The 18,576-nt window shown below is 48.7% G+C and overlaps 1 protein-coding gene across 1 annotated transcript in view; it reads right to left on the bottom strand.

Annotated features, from left to right (window-relative positions):
• LOC104693490 (IgGFc-binding protein-like) overlaps positions 1–15,880 on the bottom strand; it is a 58,505-nt gene extending 42,625 nt beyond the window's left edge. Inside the window, 21 exon segments of the mRNA XM_039557053.1 lie at positions 70–671; positions 1,021–1,619; positions 1,914–2,191; positions 2,302–2,585; positions 2,681–2,922; positions 3,294–3,386; positions 4,179–4,263; positions 4,367–4,626; positions 5,221–5,370; positions 5,558–5,641; positions 5,920–6,191; positions 6,600–6,886; positions 7,246–7,330; positions 7,363–7,625; positions 7,727–7,926; positions 8,078–8,642; positions 8,992–9,590; positions 11,467–11,744; positions 13,563–13,846; positions 14,919–15,163; positions 15,868–15,880. Of these exon segments, the coding sequence (XP_039412987.1) occupies positions 70–671; positions 1,021–1,619; positions 1,914–2,191; positions 2,302–2,585; positions 2,681–2,922; positions 3,294–3,386; positions 4,179–4,263; positions 4,367–4,626; positions 5,221–5,370; positions 5,558–5,641; positions 5,920–6,191; positions 6,600–6,886; positions 7,246–7,330; positions 7,363–7,625; positions 7,727–7,926; positions 8,078–8,642; positions 8,992–9,590; positions 11,467–11,744; positions 13,563–13,846; positions 14,919–15,163; positions 15,868–15,880 (5,768 nt within the window).
• Positions 15,881–18,576: the final 2,696 nt, after the last annotated feature.

Raw genomic sequence — 18,576 nt, 5'->3', positions numbered from 1 at the left:
GGACAGCCTTGTGGGAAGGGGAAGACCAAAGACTCTCTTTGGCCAGATGTTCAGAGGACAGGGTGTGGCCCATTTTCCTTTTGGCAATGGCAAAGCAGGTACTCACGGCAGAAGGTAGCATTCCTCCAGGGAAGCAAAGTCACACCAGCTGCCTGGCACGCGTCAGCATAGGCCTCCAGAGCAGCACACAGGAACTCCTGGCCACCATTCAGGGCACACAGGTCATACAAGCAGGTGTCAAAGTAGTCCTGGGGGTTGATCACGCCGTGGCAACTCTCAAAAGAGCTAGGCCTGGTTGTCAGTATGCCACAGAACTGGTCGGACCTGTAGAGCTTCTCCTCTTCTGCACTGCAGGGTGGGGAGGGGACGGGGACACCGCAGGAGGGGTCACTGTCTGGGACCTGCCAGCTCTCCCCCAGCGCATTGGAGTCTGCGGCTTGCTGCCCGTTGGGCATCATGTATTCGTCGTCTCTGCGGTTGTTGAAGTTCCCACACATGCCACAGGTCAGGTTGAAGTAGGTGGTGGGCACCTTCACCTCCACCGAGTGGTCAGTGTCGTAGGACACTCTGAGGTTGAAGTCTGTCTCCAGGACGATGTAGCGACCACTCTTGCTCACCGTGATGGCCCCTCCCGCTGCACTCACCGGCAACGTCTGGCGCACGTCGTTCACCTACGGGACACACACCCCAGTGGGCCCCGAGCCTGTCCCCGGCCTTCCTGGCTGCTCCTGCCCAGGGAAAGCAGCTGCCGGCCCTGGCACGGCAAACAGCTGCCTGGGATGTCCTCACACCCCCACACCCCTGGGACTCGCAGAGCTGTGTGCTGTGTTCTGCACTCTGCTCAACATGGCCCGTGATTCCCATTTGCCTCTTCCTCCCCCAGCCTCTCCTGAAGGGGAAAACAAAGCGACCCAGTGCCTTCAGGGGAGCCCACTCCCACCTGGTACGTGCCAGGCCCCTCCAGGAGAAGCCAGCCCTGCCTTGTAGCCGCATCATGCTCATGCCAGCCCCACTGCCTACCAGCACGTGGCTCTTCTGCTGCTTGAGGATGACAATGCGCTGTCCGTACACCTCAACCACCACTTCGCGCACGTAGGACACTCGGGTGTTGCCACGGTGCTCGTTCTTGGCCTCCACGTTGAAGTAGGGCAGGGAGGTGATGTTGGAGCACACTTTGGCCAGCGTGTAGGTGCAGTTGCCCATGAAGTTGTGCGTCACCTTGTCAAAGGTTTTGTAGTGGGGGTCTCCGTGGACGTGGCAGATGCCGTAGGAGTGTTCGAGGCACACAGGTTTCCCGTTCTGCACCCCACAGTACAGGCCCTCAGGGCAGGAGGCATTGAAGCACTGGACTTTGCTTCCCCGTGCGGGACACGTGCACTTGGAGGAGCAGGTGTCGTCCGTCCAGAACTCGGAGCCCACGGGGTAGTGCTGCCCATTGTGCCAGCACCCACACTGCTGGCTGGGCACACAGCGGTCATTGTAGAGCAGGTACCCACTGTCACACACGCAGCCCTCCACGCACGGCAGGCTGCAGGTAACAGGAGCCATTGGGTCCACACAGGTGGCAGGGCAGGCTGCAGCACAGGGCTCGTAGTGACTGTTGGATGGACAAGTGATCGCTGCCGAGACAGAAGACCAGGCAATTACTTGGAGAACAGAATACTGCTTTCTGCTGAATATTTCCCTTTGAGAAAGTACCTCTCTCTATTTTCTCTATGATCCCTTTGGCTCCACTTGTGTTGTCAGTCCTACCCGATCAAAATGAAACAGAAAATGGTGCCTCTAATACTGATAACTACCTGTAAATCCCTACAGCCTATAGGGAGAATAGATCTTATTCCCCAGCTCACTCTTCCAATCCTGTCCTGTGTTTTCCTGAGTGTACTGATCCGTGGTACCATGTCTGGACTTACGGCAGAAGGTTGCGTTCCTCCACACAGGTATCTGGACACCAAGTGACTGGCAGGCATCTGCATAGGACTGCAAGCTCTTGCACAGGGCCTCACGGTCCAGCCCCAGCTCACACAGGTCGTAGAAGCATGTGTCAAAGTAGTTGCTGGGGTTCAGCACAGCGTGGCACACCTGAAACGGGCCACTGGTGTCAGTGAGGAGCCCACAGAATTGGCTGCTGCCGATGAGTTGCTTGTCGGTCTCATTGCAGGCTGGGGTGGGCAGAGGTCCGGCTGAGCAGCTGTGGAAAGACAGGCAGAAGGGCCCTGAGTCATTTGTGGACTTCTCCTGGTGCCTCCTCCTCCTTCCCTTGCCCAGTGTGTCCCCAGCGCTGCTGGGGGCCATACCCACCTGCTGTTGTTGGACACCTCCCAGCTGTTGCCCAGGCTGGTGGAGTCTGGCTCCATTGCCCCTTCTGGGTTCTGGAAGTCATCTGCTGCCAGCCCGTTGTAGTTCCCACACATGCCACAAACCTTCTGCCCAAAGGTGCTCGGAAGTGTCACCTCCACCCGATGCTTCCCATCAAACTTGACTCTCAAGCCAAAGTCTGTCATGACCATGGTGTAGAACCCGCTGGACAAGACCTGCACACCCGCGGATGGGCTGCAAGGCAGGATCTCTGCCACTCCGTTGACCTGGAAGAACAAGAATCGAGACAGGATTGGAGCAGCCCATTTGGCACAGTTCTCTCCTCTTGCACAGTCCCACAGTGTCTCCCCCTCAAGCTTACCGTCACCACTCCACCCTGCCCCAGCCTTATCCGCTGGTCAGCCACATCAACGTCCACGTATCGGACATAGGACACGCGAGTGTTGCCTCCCCTGTGCTCATTGGCCGCTTCCACGTTGAAGGAGGGCAGGGAGCTGTTGCTCTCGCACAGCTTGGAGAGGGTGTAGGTGCAGGTGCCCATGAAATGGTGTAACTGCTTGTCGAACGTGTGGTAGTGAGGATCTCCTTCCACCACACAGGTGCCTGACAGTGGAAAGACCAGAGGAAACTTTCAGTTTAGCACCTCCTACTGCCTCTTCTCCCCAGCTCACTTTGCTCAAAGAGCATCTGGTTCATGAGTGGTCTATTGGCTTTATGGACAAGCAGAGTTATTATAGATCTGTATCATCATAGTATTAATTTTAACAGACATACAGTTCAAAGCTATTCAAACACCTTCATGCTAGAAGCACAGCTGTGCCACACAAACCCTTAGAAAGGGAAGAGGATTCTATGTGTGTCTTAATATCGAGGGAGACTGAAATCAATCAAATAACAGCCCTTAAATGCAAATGCACCATATACCCAGCATGGGTTTTGAAGAGGACTCAGAACTCTACCAATAATAGCAGTACCTGAGGTCATCCCAGGTGTTGTTGGTGGTGGTCTTGGTGTTGTCTGTGTTGTAATGTTAGGAAGTGGGGTAGAGGGTGTTGTAGGAAGTGGACCTATGGAGAGATAGAGGAATGTGTCAACATGGGCCTTTGTTGCAAGCAGCTAGCCCACCCTTCCTGAAAAACCCAACACGCTGACCTAAGAGACACAGGGCAGGGATGGCACTGTTATGCCTCTGCAAAAATGCTACCACCAGCAGAGCTGGGATATAGGAGGAGACACACCCCCCCTTCAGTACAGACACTCCATCCTGAATCGTGGGCACTGGAGGAAGCAAAATGAGAAGTTTCAAGAAGCAGAATCTGATGGGGATGGGAGGTGGCAGTCCCTGATGTGGGAGTGGGTCTGGTTGGTGAGGTGGTGAGTACAGGCTGTGTTGTGGTGCCTGGCACAGGCCTCGTGGGTGTTGGTGTTGGCAGACCTAGCACAAGAGAGAGTTAGAGGAGATGTGCACCAACAGGGGAGTTTTGTTGCAGGCAGCTGATTCCCTCACCCTTCTGAGGTCCCCAGCATCATGCCCAGGCATGCCCAGGACAGGGATTGAAGAGTGCCATCTCAGGCAGAGCCATCCCACTCAAGGGCTCTGCCACCAGCTTAGCTGGGTAACAGTAGCAGGTAAGGCACTTCAGTACCTGTGGCCAATGTCTTGCCTGTGGGCCTTGTAACACATGAACTAAAACAGTGATTGCAGGCATTGCCATAGTTCCAGCCGCCCAGAGGAAAGCTGACTCGGGCACAGTCTGCCGCTGTGCCCAGAAACAAGCTGTGCTCCTGCCTCTAGCACAGCCTGCCACCTCAGTCGGTGACATGTCTCAAGCTGCCCTTCCCCAAGCCAAGCCTTGTACCTGCACAGGATCCCTTTTCAACGGAGAGATCATCCAATGCTACGTTGCTCCGCTCATCTTCACCCCATTCTCCCTCCAGCAAAATCTGAGGGAAGGAATGGTTCCCAGCATTAGCTCCTGCTGCATGTGTGAAGAGCCATTAGAAAGCATGGTTCCTCTGAGGTGGCAGTGAGAGCCTGTGGCCTTACCTGCATGTTTCCTGTGGTCTGCACCGTGACCTGTCCCAAGTGCCACCTGTCTCCATGGTTCCCAACTTCTTGCCAGACGAGCACTAGCTCATCACCCTTCTGCACATACACCCGCAGGGCCATTGTTTCAGCAGTTCCGTACATGTGGTACCAGAAGCGGAAGCAGAGTGTTCCTTCCCAGCTACATGCCGGACTGACCAGGTGAGCCACAAAGCCGGGGAGAGCATCAGCAGTCCCTTGCAGGAAGATGTAGTAGCCCTCTGAAACAAAGCACGAGCCACACTGTCACAGATGCATCGGAGCTACTCAAAGCAGCCAGGGACAACCCAAGCACAGTTCTGGGAGCACCGCAGCTGCAGTTTCAGGCAGGCTAAAGGAGGGGGGAGCAAGCACAGCTCCTTCACAACCCTCCCCAGACCCAAATGCCTCTATGAATGTGCTCTCAGGGCCATGGCAGCTGTAGGCCTTGGACTGGGCAATGGCAACACCCCCAAAGCATTGCCACAGTCTTCACATGACTCTGCAGATTTGGAGGACCCTCATCTCTGGCTTCTGGAAAAGCCAGTATCTCGTAACAGAGACACAGACCCATTCCTCTTCCTGAGAGATAGACAGGTCATCCAGCTGTGCATTACATTCTCCCCTGCATGGCAGGTCCTCGCCTGCTCTGCGGGTAGCACGGCCTGATTGCCAGGGCCGGAAATCCTCCCAAAGGGAGCCTCTGGCCCTTGGCAACACTGGGTGAGCTGCTCTGGAGGAAGGCCAGGAAAGATGTGGCCTGTGTTCGCTTGTACAAGTTTGTTGCCATCTTCCCTGGGACACCCCTCTGCCAGTGTCCTGATTGCTGTTCCTACCTCCTGTTGTGTGGTCAGACGAGGGGCCGGTATTTGGCGTGGGCGTTGGGCCTTTGTTCCTTATCCAGTCAATGCTGCTGGAATCTGCCTGGACCCACCCACAGAGGTCCTTGTCAAATGTGCAGGCAAAATTGCAGTCAGTTGGTGGAGCTGAACATGGTGCAGAAAGGAAAGCAGAAATTGTAGAGTGAGGGTGTGGCCACCTTTTCCCCTTGTCCAGCAGGGCTCAGGTACATCCACGTACATCTGTGGCATGCCTGTGGACAGGCAAGGGTGGCCAGCCAAGGGGAAGTGCTTAGCACAGCCACTAAGAAACATGGATGGGAGACAACAGTACCTGTGCTTGTCCCAGGTGACTGTGATGTTGTTGTATGTGGAGGCCGCGTTGTAGTGCCTGGCAAGGGGGGCGAGGTTGTAGGAGCTGGTGGATGAAACAGAGTGAAAGAGAAGTGGATAAGGTATGATTAATAAGGGGGATTTATTCCCAAATGGGGATGTTGCACGCTTCCCAAACACCCCCACACCATTGCAAAGGAAGCGCGGGACAGGGATTCCACCTGTCCGGAAGAGTCTCTTTACACAAGGGCTAGCCCAGCAAAGTGGTTAGTTATGTGATACGTGGGGAAGCCTGCACCAGAACTGCCCCATTCCTTGACTCTGAGATTCAAGGAAATCAAAGGAGGTTGACAGAAGACTTACCACAAACAGTGCCAGCACTCCAGTCTCCCAGAGCAATGCCTGCCTCAGCACAGGCTGCAGCATAGGCCCCCAGGTCATTGCAGAGCTGCTCCGTGCTGCCACCCGTGGCACACTGGTCATAGACACAGCTCTCAAAGTACGTCTTGGGTGGCAGAACTGCATGGCAAGGCTGGAAGGGGCCACCGAGGTGTGTGAGGATTGAACACTGCTTGTTAGCTGCCTCCTCTTCATCAGGGGAGCAGGAGGCAGGTGGACTGATGGATGGGTCGCACCTACAAAGCAGACAGATGGCCCTGAGTTCCCTGCAGCCTGTTGACAGCAGCCACTGCATTTCCTGGCCTTCTCCCCAGCCAAAACCTCAGCTTCTGCAGTCCAGCTCCCTCACTAAGACAGGCACCCATAGCTGTCACTTGGAAGGGCGGAACACACGGCCCACAGGTACCATTGCCATCCCTGGTTTCATGTGGACAGAAACAAGTGACTGAGGCAGTTGTGATCCAAGCAGCTTAGGAAAAGCATCCTGCTCAGGCTTGGCCCACTCTCCCTGGGGTCAGGAACCTGCCTCTTCTCCCTTGCCCCATGCTTGCCATCACCAACCCTCCGCGTCTTGATGCCCTTCATAGCTCCCCTCTCCCACACTCCCTTCTGTCCTTCATCTGCATGATGGAACAAGGACTCACAGCCACTCCTCATCCGGCACCATCCAGCTGGCTCCAAAGTCATTGAAGTCAGGCACAACCACCCCATCGGGTCGCATGAAGTCGTCCTGCTGGCTCCCAGTGTATGTCCCACACAGCCCACAGAGTTTGCCCTTGTACTTCTCAGACACCTTCACTAGGAGCTCATGGTCCCCATTGAACTGCAGCTGCAGGCCCAGCTTGGTAGAAACCCGTACGTAGGAGCCGCTCAGGGAAATGGTCACACCGGGGGCAGGAGAAGCAGGCAGGGAGACCAGAGCACCGTTGATCTGGAGAAGGGGGACAGAGGGAGACAGAAGCATAAAGAGGTGCCCTCTGCTGAGAGGTCACGGCTCCTCACTGGGGTAGTGCCAGTGCCAGTGAGCCAGAAGCACTGCTGGCATGAGAAACCCTGCCCAGGCCTATGAGGGCAGCAGCAACTGTACAGATGGGACACCAGAAGCTCAAGAAAGTAACCAAGAATCTGTGTCTGAACGAGCAGCCATTTCTGCCCCTTTCAGAGCCCTGCCATGCTCTTCTATGGTCATGCAGCAGGCTCAGGGAATAGCAAGCTCTCCCTGGGGACAGAGGGGGATTTAAGGGTGTCCAGGGCATCTGGTGTTCCCAGATGTAGAAATGAGGGGCTTACGTAGACTGCCTTGTGCTCGCGCAGTGCAATGTGGAGGCCTTCGAGGGACAGTGCCACAGAGTTCAGAGCTGTCCAGCTCTGGCTGCCGCGATGTTGTTGCGGGTGGTGACACTGAACCCGATGGAGGAGTTGTCACAGCCCGTCACCACCGTGTAGTTGCAGGAGCCCTGGAAGTGGTGGAGCTTCCCATCAAAGGTGCTGTAATGTGGGTCACCGTAGATGTGGCAGAGGGCAGTGCTGGCTGGGTAACAGCCCCTCTGGCCATCCTGGATCTTGCAGACCTCATCCTCGCCACAGGACAAGGCAGAGCAAACCATCTGGCCTTTGGCTTCACACCGGCACCGGCGAGTGCAGTTCTCATTCACTGAGTATTCGCCTTCCTGCAGGCGGGGAAACACCAAACCTCAGCATATGAGGCAGGAAGGTACAGGCAGGGGAGTGCTCTGGCAGGGGTGCAAACCAGGGCAGGGTTTTCACTCACAGTGTAGTAGTTGCCCTCAAAGAGGCAGCCACAGTTGGCCTCGGGCACACAGGTGTCTCCACTCAGGAGGAAACCAGAGCTACATGCACAGCCCTCCACACAAGGCTTGGAGCAGTTCTGTGGGGCTTGTTGGTCAGCACAGGTGGCAGGACAGCCGGTCATGCAGGGGTCATAGTAGCTGTTGGGGGGACACTGAAGGGCTGCAATGGGAAGGGGAAAATTAGGACCAGCAAGGCTTCAACCACGGACAGCCTTGTGGGAAGGGGAAGACCAAAGACTCTCTTTGGCCAGATGTTCAGAGGACAGGGTGTGGCCCATTTTCCTTTTGGCAATGGCAAAGCAGGTACTCACGGCAGAAGGTAGCATTCCTCCAGGGAAGCAAAGTCACACCAGCTGCCTGGCACGCGTCAGCATAGGCCTCCAGAGCAGCACACAGGAACTCCTGGCCACCATTCAGGGCACACAGGTCATACAAGCAGGTGTCAAAGTAGTCCTGGGGGTTGATCACGCCGTGGCAACTCTCAAAAGAGCTAGGCCTGGTTGTCAGTATGCCACAGAACTGGTCGGACCTGTAGAGCTTCTCCTCTTCTGCACTGCAGGGTGGGGAGGGGACGGGGACACCGCAGGAGGGGTCACTGTCTGGGACCTGCCAGCTCTCCCCCAGCGCATTGGAGTCTGCGGCTTGCTGCCCGTTGGGCATCATGTATTCGTCGTCTCTGCGGTTGTTGAAGTTCCCACACATGCCACAGGTCAGGTTGAAGTAGGTGGTGGGCACCTTCACCTCCACCGAGTGGTCAGTGTCGTAGGACACTCTGAGGTTGAAGTCTGTCTCCAGGACGATGTAGCGACCACTCTTGCTCACCGTGATGGCCCCTCCCGCTGCACTCACCGGCAACGTCTGGCGCACGTCGTTCACCTACGGGACACACACCCCAGTGGGCCCCGAGCCTGTCCCCGGCCTTCCTGGCTGCTCCTGCCCAGGGAAAGCAGCTGCCGGCCCTGGCACGGCAAACAGCTGCCTGGGATGTCCTCACACCCCCACACCCCTGGGACTCGCAGAGCTGTGTGCTGTGTTCTGCACTCTGCTCAACATGGCCCGTGATTCCCATTTGCCTCTTCCTCCCCCAGCCTCTCCTGAAGGGGAAAACAAAGCGACCCAGTGCCTTCAGGGGAGCCCACTCCCACCTGGTACGTGCCAGGCCCCTCCAGGAGAAGCCAGCCCTGCCTTGTAGCCGCATCATGCTCATGCCAGCCCCACTGCCTACCAGCACGTGGCTCTTCTGCTGCTTGAGGATGACAATGCGCTGTCCGTACACCTCAACCACCACTTCGCGCACGTAGGACACTCGAGTGTTGCCACGGTGCTCGTTCTTGGCCTCCACGTTGAAGTAGGGCAGGGAGGTGATGTTGGAGCACACTTTGGCCAGCGTGTAGGTGCAGTTGCCCATGAAGTTGTGCGTCACCTTGTCAAAGGTTTTGTAGTGGGGGTCTCCGTGGACGTGGCAGATGCCGTAGGAGTGTTCGAGGCACACAGGTTTCCCGTTCTGCACCCCACAGTACAGGCCCTCAGGGCAGGAGGCATTGAAGCACTGGACTTTGCTTCCCCGTGCGGGACACGTGCACTTGGAGGAGCAGGTGTCGTCCGTCCAGAACTCGGAGCCCACGGGGTAGTGCTGCCCATTGTGCCAGCACCCACACTGCTGGCTGGGCACACAGCGGTCATTGTAGAGCAGGTACCCACTGTCACACACGCAGCCCTCCACGCACGGCAGGCTGCAGGTAACAGGAGCCATTGGGTCCACACAGGTGGCAGGGCAGGCTGCAGCACAGGGCTCATAGTGACTGTTGGATGGACAGGCCAATGCTGTGTAACAAAAGATATATATATTAATATTTTTTAATTACTCAGTATTTGGGTTTGTTTAATATCATATTCTGATTTCTTTTGAAATGTTTGTGAATCTTGGGATTAGCAGCATTCTCAGGCATGTCTTTGTTGTCTTACCACACCTGAATGTCTTTTGAGATTTGGCTATCTATACTTTTACTCAGAGAGAGCATTTCCTAGGACATGAAGATGATTTCTTGAATTCTTGCATTGGACATAGGATATCAGTGTCATGTTAGCTATTTTTCCTAGATGTGCTATTTTTAGTTTATAGTTCTGATATTTAATTCCAGTCATGTTGTAATGTCTTAACTCTTATTTTCTCACTTCGCTGAGGTCTTTAAGGTTTGTTCAATAATCAGGATGTAGAAGTGCTCTATTCTATTTTTATATTTTGCGACATGCATGACATTCTCCTTTGTAATTAGATGCTTTAAACACTGCAATATTCTGACGAGAAGGTCTGAGAACTGAAGCTTCCTAAGCACTGTTTTTTCAGCTTCTAGATGTTTATGTGAAGTGGAACAATTTTTAATGACATATTTTCTCACTCTGTCTTTAGCTTGCTTTTCTAAGGAGACAGAGATAATACAATGACATTGTACATTTCTTTGCCCATCCTCTCACTTAATTTGAACCAGGTGATCTACAGGAAATAAGTTGGTGAGGTTGGCAGAAGATAAAAATATATACGGGTTCATTAAATGAAATCGGCACAAGGCAAGGAGAAGAGATCCTGCAAACTCTTTCAGCAGAAAGAAGAGATGCAGAGACAGCTCACTCCTGCTTAGAAACCATGGAACCTCTAGAAGGGAAAGCCTTAGTAGCATCCCCAGCCAAGAAATCACTCCAGATAGAGACTGAAGTCAAATGTGAAACAAAAGTCAGAAAAGAAATTAGGCTTCAGTAATTCCAGTGTTTTCAGACCAGCTTTTTAGTTTCCCCATCTCTTTCAACACAGAAGGCACATGGGTCACTGAAATACTATTTCCTGTTACTTTTATTTGTTTCTGGTGGGAACAGATCTGTTCAGGTATTTCAGACTGTATTTAAATTTTGTTCCAAAAATAATATGGATGTTTTTTCTTATATGCCTGAATTCTTGAGAAATGTTCTTTATTTACTCTTTACTAATACTAAAAAAAGAAGAGTCATTATTCCTATTTACTCCCTAGCACAGACATCTATCTATTACTTCAATACTTAACACCTTTTGTCTTATGCCTCTGTGCATTTCTGTCTCTTCCATCTCGTCCCTATTCTCCCTGCCTTCTCCACCCTCAGTAGCATTGTTACAATCTCCATTGCACAGACTTTTGACTTCTGTCCTGGCCTTTAATTCCAGGCTGCCTATCCATGTTGCCTCCTCTCCCATCTGAAACCATGAACGACTACGCTTATACAGGACACTCTGATGCTTTCCTCCACATCCAATAGGGAAGAATGGTCAGCACTCCCTACTCTCTTATACATGTGGGAGTCTGTGCCACTGATAGTGATAACAACACTCTCCTCCCTTTTTCCCAGATCTGCTGCTCAGCTTGTCAGATGTGTTCCTCCTTCGTCCTGCTCTCTTTGCAGAGAGAAATTCAACGGCAAGGTCTCCCTTCTATTTTAAGATGGATTAGGTGGTATTTTTTCCTTTCATTCAAAGCAGCTGAACTACATTCACTAGCATCTTCCCAAAGAAATCAAACTGAGGAACTACATATAACCCTGAAATCTTTGGCCTGATCAGTCAAGATTCTCAGTGTTAGATGAATTCAAAACAGTGTTGTAATGCTCTGCCTTCAGGAAATCCTCATTATACCCTCCTGACAAGTGGCAATTTTTAGCAATCTTTGATACATACGGCAGAAGGTTGCATTTCTCCATGGTGCCAGCTGGACTCCTGCAGCTTGGCACACGTCTGCATAAGCCTGTAGGCTTTCACAGAGGGCTTCATTGTTCAAATGAAGTTCACAGAGATCATACTGGCAATCTTCAAAATAACTCTGTGGATCAACTAATGAGTGGCAGTTCTGGAATGGACCATTTGGATCTGTGATCAGACCACAGTAGGCATTGCTTTGAATCATGTGTTTTTCATCATCAGTGCAGTTTGGAGTATGGCCATCATCTGGTGAGCACCTAATGTGGAAAAAAAGAAAAAAGATGTGGAAAACTTAACAGATCAACTTGGGATTCACTAGCACCTGAGATGCTTTTGAAATCACATCTACCAAAATCACAGGTCTCTTCCCAGACTAAACATGACATATTTCTAATCCCTCTGGTTCAAACTCTTGGGATAAAGATTCAGATTTTAAAATTATCTCAACCTGATAGTATTTGAGAGGCCTGGACAAAACCCAGGTATTTATTTTTGGCTTTCCGATAAGTCAGGCTGTTTACATGGAAGGGGAATTAGAAAGTGAAAGCAAAGTTCAACTCCTATCGTTATTTAATAACATATTGGGAAATAATTATGAACAAGTCAAGTATCTTAGAAGAGTTGAAACAATATCTTCAAGTATTAGCACTCATATACTAAAACAATAACTGAATTCTTAGTGGGCACCTTCAGTGTTTTATTCAAATACTAATATTTAAATTTAAATGTAAAACAGGAATTTAGCCAAGTCAATGCTAAAACTCACAGATCATTCTCTCTGTCTGGCCTGTGTCTGTAATTAACATACTCTTTCTTTCTGTTTGTTCAAACAGCAGTAGGGGACAAAAGCAGCCCCCAAGACCTTTCTCTCCTATCAGCAAGGCAAAGCAAATGAGAAAGGCAGTATTTCTTGCATGGGAACGTTATTTGCTTGCAGCTGTGTGCCCTGGCTTGCATTAAGGTGCCTAAAGAGACCACTTACGGAGACATGAACAAAACCATATTTTTTTCTGATTTAATTGGCTGCTGTTCCTGAAAACCCCAATGTGTAAGTAACCCTAAAACTCAGGCCCAGAGGAGTATGTGATGTGAAGATATGGGTGCTGTGTGTGCAGTGCCCAGCACCTGGCAGGATGCAGTCCTGAGCAACAGGGACAAAGCCCTCCCCATGGTGAGGCCACAGGGATGGTACTGGCTGCCTGAGCCCAGCAGAAGCCTGAGCTTTTCTTGAGAAAACATTATGATGTGAGGGAACAAAAACAACCTCCTCACCCCAGCTGGACTCTCTTTGGGCACAAAGCATATGTGCAGTAAGATTTGAAGGGGGAAGAAGGAAGGGATTGCTCCCCTGTCCTTGGCACTCTTCAGGCCACACCTTGATTCCTATGTTCAGTTTTGGGCCTCTCACTACCAGAAAGACATTGAGGTGCTGGGCTGTATCCACATAAGGGCAACGGAGCTGGTGAAGGGTCTGGAGCACAAGCCTTATGAGGAGTGGCTGAGGAAATTGAGGTTGTTAAGCCTGAGGAGGGGAAGGCTCAGGGGACATCTCCTTGCTCTCTGCAGCTCCCTGAAAGGAGGTTGTAGTGAGATGGGGGACAGTCTTTTTTCCAGGTGACAGGGTAAGAGGAAATGGCCTCAAGTTGCACCAGGGGAGGTTTAGATTAGATATTAAGAAAAATTTCTTCTCCAAAAAGATTTTTGGGCATTGGAACAGGCTGCCCAGGGAAGTGGTGGGGTCACCATCCCTGGAGGTATTGAAAAGATGCCTAAATGTGGCATTTGGGGACATGGCTTGTCGGTGGATATGACAGTGCTGGGTTAGCTGTTGAACTCGATGACATTAAGGGTCTTTTCCAGCCTAAACAATTCTAGGATTCTAACAAATTTTCTCTTTTTAAGCACAGTTAAATTTTCTGTGAAACTTTACCCAGATGGATAAAGTAAGTACACTGACAAGAATAGATTTTATCCCATGTGTGTCTGACATTTTTGACCCCCATGCAACAGTTGCATAAAACACTGGTCATTGCATAGCCAACAGGTAAGACCTGACATCCTGGCTGGAGTCCTACCTGGAGTCATTGTAAACCTGCCAACTGTTGCCAAGGCTGGTTGAGTTTGGTTCCATCTCTCCATCTGGGTTAAGAAAGTCATCTGCTTTGTGCCCGTTGTAATTTCCACATATTCCACAGACTTTAGACATATAGGTACTGGGAAGAGTGATTTCTGCTCTGTGATTTCCATCAAACTTGACTTTCAGGCCAAAGTCAGTAGTAACCACAACATACTGTCCACTGAAGGAAATACTGACACCCGGGGCCAAGGTCACAGGGACCACCTGGCTGACTCCATTGACCTGAAGGCACAGAGAAGGACTTGTAAGCACTTGAAAAGAAATATTTTTAAAGGTGACCCTCTTAGATTCCTGTATTGACACAGTGAGAAGTAAGAACTCACTCGGGGCTAGTATTACTTACCAAGAATAGTGTATATGGCCACACAATCTAGGGCTTGAGGCCGTAACAATGTGTCTACAACATAGCTTACAAGTGTGGTCTTGGTGAGCCAGACACAGCTGGCAAAAGCTCAAGACTTAGCATGGTCTGTCTACATCAACTGCCTACAGACCTATTCTTTTTTATAATAAAATCCGTAAATGGAGGGGAAAGGTATAAGAGAGAGGCTGTTGGACAAATGAGGACATATGAGTTCTCTGTGTCTCTAAGACCAGATGGGAAAGGTTTCAGTGTACCTTTAAACCTTTGCCTGTTTTAAATCACTGTAGTATTTTCTTATAAGAAGGGTGGTAATGAAGCAAGGTGACCTGTTCATTTCCTGTGGGTTTGGCTCAACCATTTCTACCGTCTTGACCCTTTATGGCAAGGATCCATAAAGGAGTCCTAGGATGCAATAACTTGCCAAGTGTACAATCAGTGTAAGGAGAGTCATCAGATTGTCACTCCAGGACTCCCACCTGGCCCTGCTTTATGGCAAAGGCCAGGTGTTAAATGAAGTTAACAGTGAGGTGGAATAAGTAGAAATCAATGAGAAGTGTTCAGTGTTACAGGCCACTACACAGGATTGGGAAATAACTACCAGGATGAACTCAGCTAATTCAGAACCTCTTTTCTCCCTGTTACATGCCTGACTTGAGCATGGGGAGCAGGTTAGAAATGTAGTCTAGCCCACCAACCCCATCTGGAGTGTCAGCTCTAAGCCCACCTTTCAACAACAGAGCACAGAATTTTAGCCTATGCTTTCAGTTTTGAAATTCCCATGTTTAAGAACTACACATTACTCCTGCTCCTAAGTATTTGACTGCCCTCTAAATATTACTCCACAGAAGCTGGAAATTTGTAGTCACTGTACAACAGTTTCTTCATTGATGCTATGAGTTACAAATGATAGACAGCAGGCTCCAACCTTACCTTAACAGCTCTTTTTTGACCGAGGTTGATCCTGTAGCCATAGACATCGATATCCACGTACTGGACATAGGACACGTGGGTGTTGCCTCCCCTGTGCTCATTGGCCGCTTCCACGTTGAAGTAAGGCAGGGAGCTGTTGCTCTCACACAGCTTGGAGAGGGTATAGGTGCAGGTGCCCATGAAGTCATGACGCTGCTTGTCAAAGGTGTTGTAGTGAGGATCCCCATGTATACTGCAAATAGCTTCTGGAGACAGGAAAAAGTTCTTATTAACATACAGACACATCCCAAAAGCCCACCTCATTGTGTTTTCCCACCACACAATCACTCTCATTTTGTAGATTATATATGGAAGAATTGAAACAGAAAAGGCTGATTTGTATGCCATAAAGCAATGTCATAGACAAACACCCATAGAAATTAACTGAAGTGAAGAAGTAGTACTGCTAGTAAAAAACGTAAGTGTCCTACAACCCGTTGAGTAGTATATGTGATTGGCTAAAATTACCTGTCACTGGAGGTGGTGTAGGTTCTGTTGGTGTAGGTGTTGGTGGTACAGGTGTAGGGACAGCTTCTGTTAGAGGAAAAGACAAAGCAATACAATGAGCTTTAACATTACAGGGTGAACACTATTTACTCACCAATATACAGGAATTTTCACTTACTCTTCACCAGCATAAAGTTAGAAGTTCTTCAGTGAAGCAAGTAGAACTGCCTGTGTTTAAAATCGGGGATGTAGGGGTCTTTTTAGCTCCTAGGAAAGCTCATCTGATTGTTACTTTGATCACAGTGACTGAGCTAGGGCTCTTTTCGGGAGCTGGAAGTGCAGTTACAATTGGGTATGTGACTCCCTCTGGTGTATGTTAAGACACATGAAGGTCCTGCTGTCAGTGAGTGTTGGCAGGTATGAGAGTGAGATGAGCACAGAAGCTCTTGTCTCTCAGAGTTACCTTTGTGCACCATCCTGTGGCTGAATCATGTGCTAATGCAACTGGGAAAATGAAGAACTGGCTCTCCCTAGCCCTCAAACAAAATAAGGCCCCAAGTCTTTTTCACAGAATTTTAAGTAAAATCATATGATCAGAGGATGAGGACCTGAAAGGAAAGCTTTGTCGCAGGTAGTGTAAATTTGAAACGTGTCATGTCATTATATGAGTAGTATTTCACAGAGAACAACACCTATTAAGACCTAATGAAACTTTCCGTAAGTTTTTCAGCAAATTTCTTTCAATTCACATTTTGTAGGTATTGCATGCTTGTCAGTAAAAATGGATTCCAGCCGTGCACAGCTTGTGCCAGTCTTGGCTGATCTCTTACAGGGTCAGAGATCAAGCTCAAATTGCTGATTTGTAGTCAAAGCTGGCAGTGCCACTCAGTGTTATTGACTTGTTGTTATTTCATTTTGTGACATATGGTTGTACCGTGTATTTAATGAGCTTGCATGAACTGATATTTGCTGTCAAATGCCAATTAGACCATTTAATCTGGAATCCAAGGTCAATGTGCATAGCCTTGTCTAGGTTTAGAGATGCACTTCAGACTTAGAAGTGAAGCTAAATTTTGCTGGACCTGGTGAAAAAGGTCACATTTACAGAGAAAGGGATAGCTTGTCTTGGATGTTTGAGGTGATGAGGAAAGATTTAGGAAGAAATTACAGCAAAACACATAACATTTAAATGAAGTGAGGTGAAAAGTTTTTGCCATTTCTCTTTTGTGGTTCGAAGTTCTGAGGTGTTGCTACACTATATATGGAATAGAGTAATGGTCAACAGCTTAAACAGAGATGAGGAAGTAGCATTGACTCAGGTGCAAACACAGACTTACCACAGGGTCCATCCCTTACTCTCACATCGTCCAGTGCTGTATCCCCATACTCTGTCAGTCCTCGGACAGCCTCAAAAATCACCTAGGCAGGACACAAAGTGATTCTTGCATCAGAGATGTTTAGGCAAACACAAGACCATTTCTCTAAGCATGTTTTCAAACTAATCTCTCTGTTTTATTGCTAAAAATAGAAATCAACAAGATGAGGTTATAACAGTTTTCTTAGCTCCCCTCAGCTAAAGGAACATATATTCTGTAATAAGGTGAGGACTGCAAAAAACATCATCCTCTATTTCTCTGACTTATAAATGATTTATGAGAATTAGTGGTCTGGAGTCTACAGAGGAGTCCAATGCAGGCACCATCCCAAAGTTCAAACCTTGAAACTCACCTGCATTTAATTAAGTCCTTGACTTCATGATAAAATTAAGGAGGAAAGGAAGGAAAAAGACAGAAAACTGAACTGAATTTTATCCCTTAACTAACAACTAGGAGGTTGTTTATTTCTTCTCATTGACAGAAATCATGAGACCATTCTATTTACAAAATATAAACCAAGCAAAAAATATTGCCAAGGAAATCTTGGTTATATTTTCTAGCTTACATGCACAATATTTTGCAGCCTGCAAGGAGAGAAGTGCTGACACTGTACAAACAAATATATTCTGCAAATATATTACCTTTATCTTTCTCTGTGTTGAAAAAGTGTGAGTGATGGCACCATAGGTCCACAAGGAACTCTGGTTTCCCTTACGATACCACAGAACAGACTCCCTTGTGCCATCTTGGATAAGCACTCTCAGCTCATTCATCTCTTCTGATCCAAACATGTAGTACCAGAAGTCTATGCATATCTGTCCAGAAACTACAGTATCTGGGCTCTCCAGCCTATTAGTGTCAAAGGGGATCAGATTACTTGCTTCTTGGTAGATAAAATAACCTTCTGCAGAGTGAAAAAAAAAAAAAAAAAAAGTTGAATCTTCTGATAACTTATTAGGTATCATCTAAAACTGAAGTGCAACCCAACTCTGGAAGAAATTAAGGGCATCATTATCAGTGTAAAGAAGCAAAACAAAAGATGCTTGAACTTCACATTGCAATGGTTAATCCATGTAATTATCCAAAGTAGAATGTGAGCCTGAGAGCAAAGCAAATCTATTTCATCTCACAAGAAGAGTTATTTTGGGATCACAATTAAAGACATAGGACTCTTTCAAGAGACAGCACCTCCAGACACTGCCACACTGATCCATGTTCGGTTTCCACTTTCCTCAAAGGAAAAGAATGCAATCTGCTATACACTCTCTTTTGTGGGATATATATTTTTCATAAATATTTTGGTCTCAAGATGAATAAATCCCTGACATAAGGAAAATTCTAAACTGTCAGCATTTGGGTTTGTCTCAAAATGGAAGAAATAGAAAGCAATGCTGATATTTTCCTTCAAAATATATTTGACATTATGAAAAGGAAGGAAGTTTTTAAAAATTCAGAGACTTGCAGTGTTTCTTTAGGATTTGTAATGCTTCACTTTGATTGGTTCGATATGAAATCAGATTTTGCTTTACTAGGGCTGAAGTTTTTTCTTCAAGTGGGCTAAGATCAAAATTACATTTCCCCAGTGTAGCTAAAGTCAAGCCTCTCCCATCTGACTATGGAAAAGAATCAAAAATAAATGAATGGCTGTTTCTGTATGGTAAAGTATGGCTCCACACATAGCATCTAACATTCAGTCATTGATTTAGGTTGGCAAGAAAATCTAAGTCACATTTAAAGTGATATGGCCTGTGTCAGTTCAAAAAGCAAAACATTATAATTTATATTCTATGAAAAAA

Source organism: Corvus cornix, chromosome 9 (genome assembly GCF_000738735.6).
Source record: "Corvus cornix cornix isolate S_Up_H32 chromosome 9, ASM73873v5, whole genome shotgun sequence".
NCBI lineage: Eukaryota > Metazoa > Chordata > Aves > Passeriformes > Corvidae > Corvus > Corvus cornix.
Note: the sequence above shows the minus strand (reverse complement) of the source record. Positions and strands in the feature narration are given on the sequence as shown.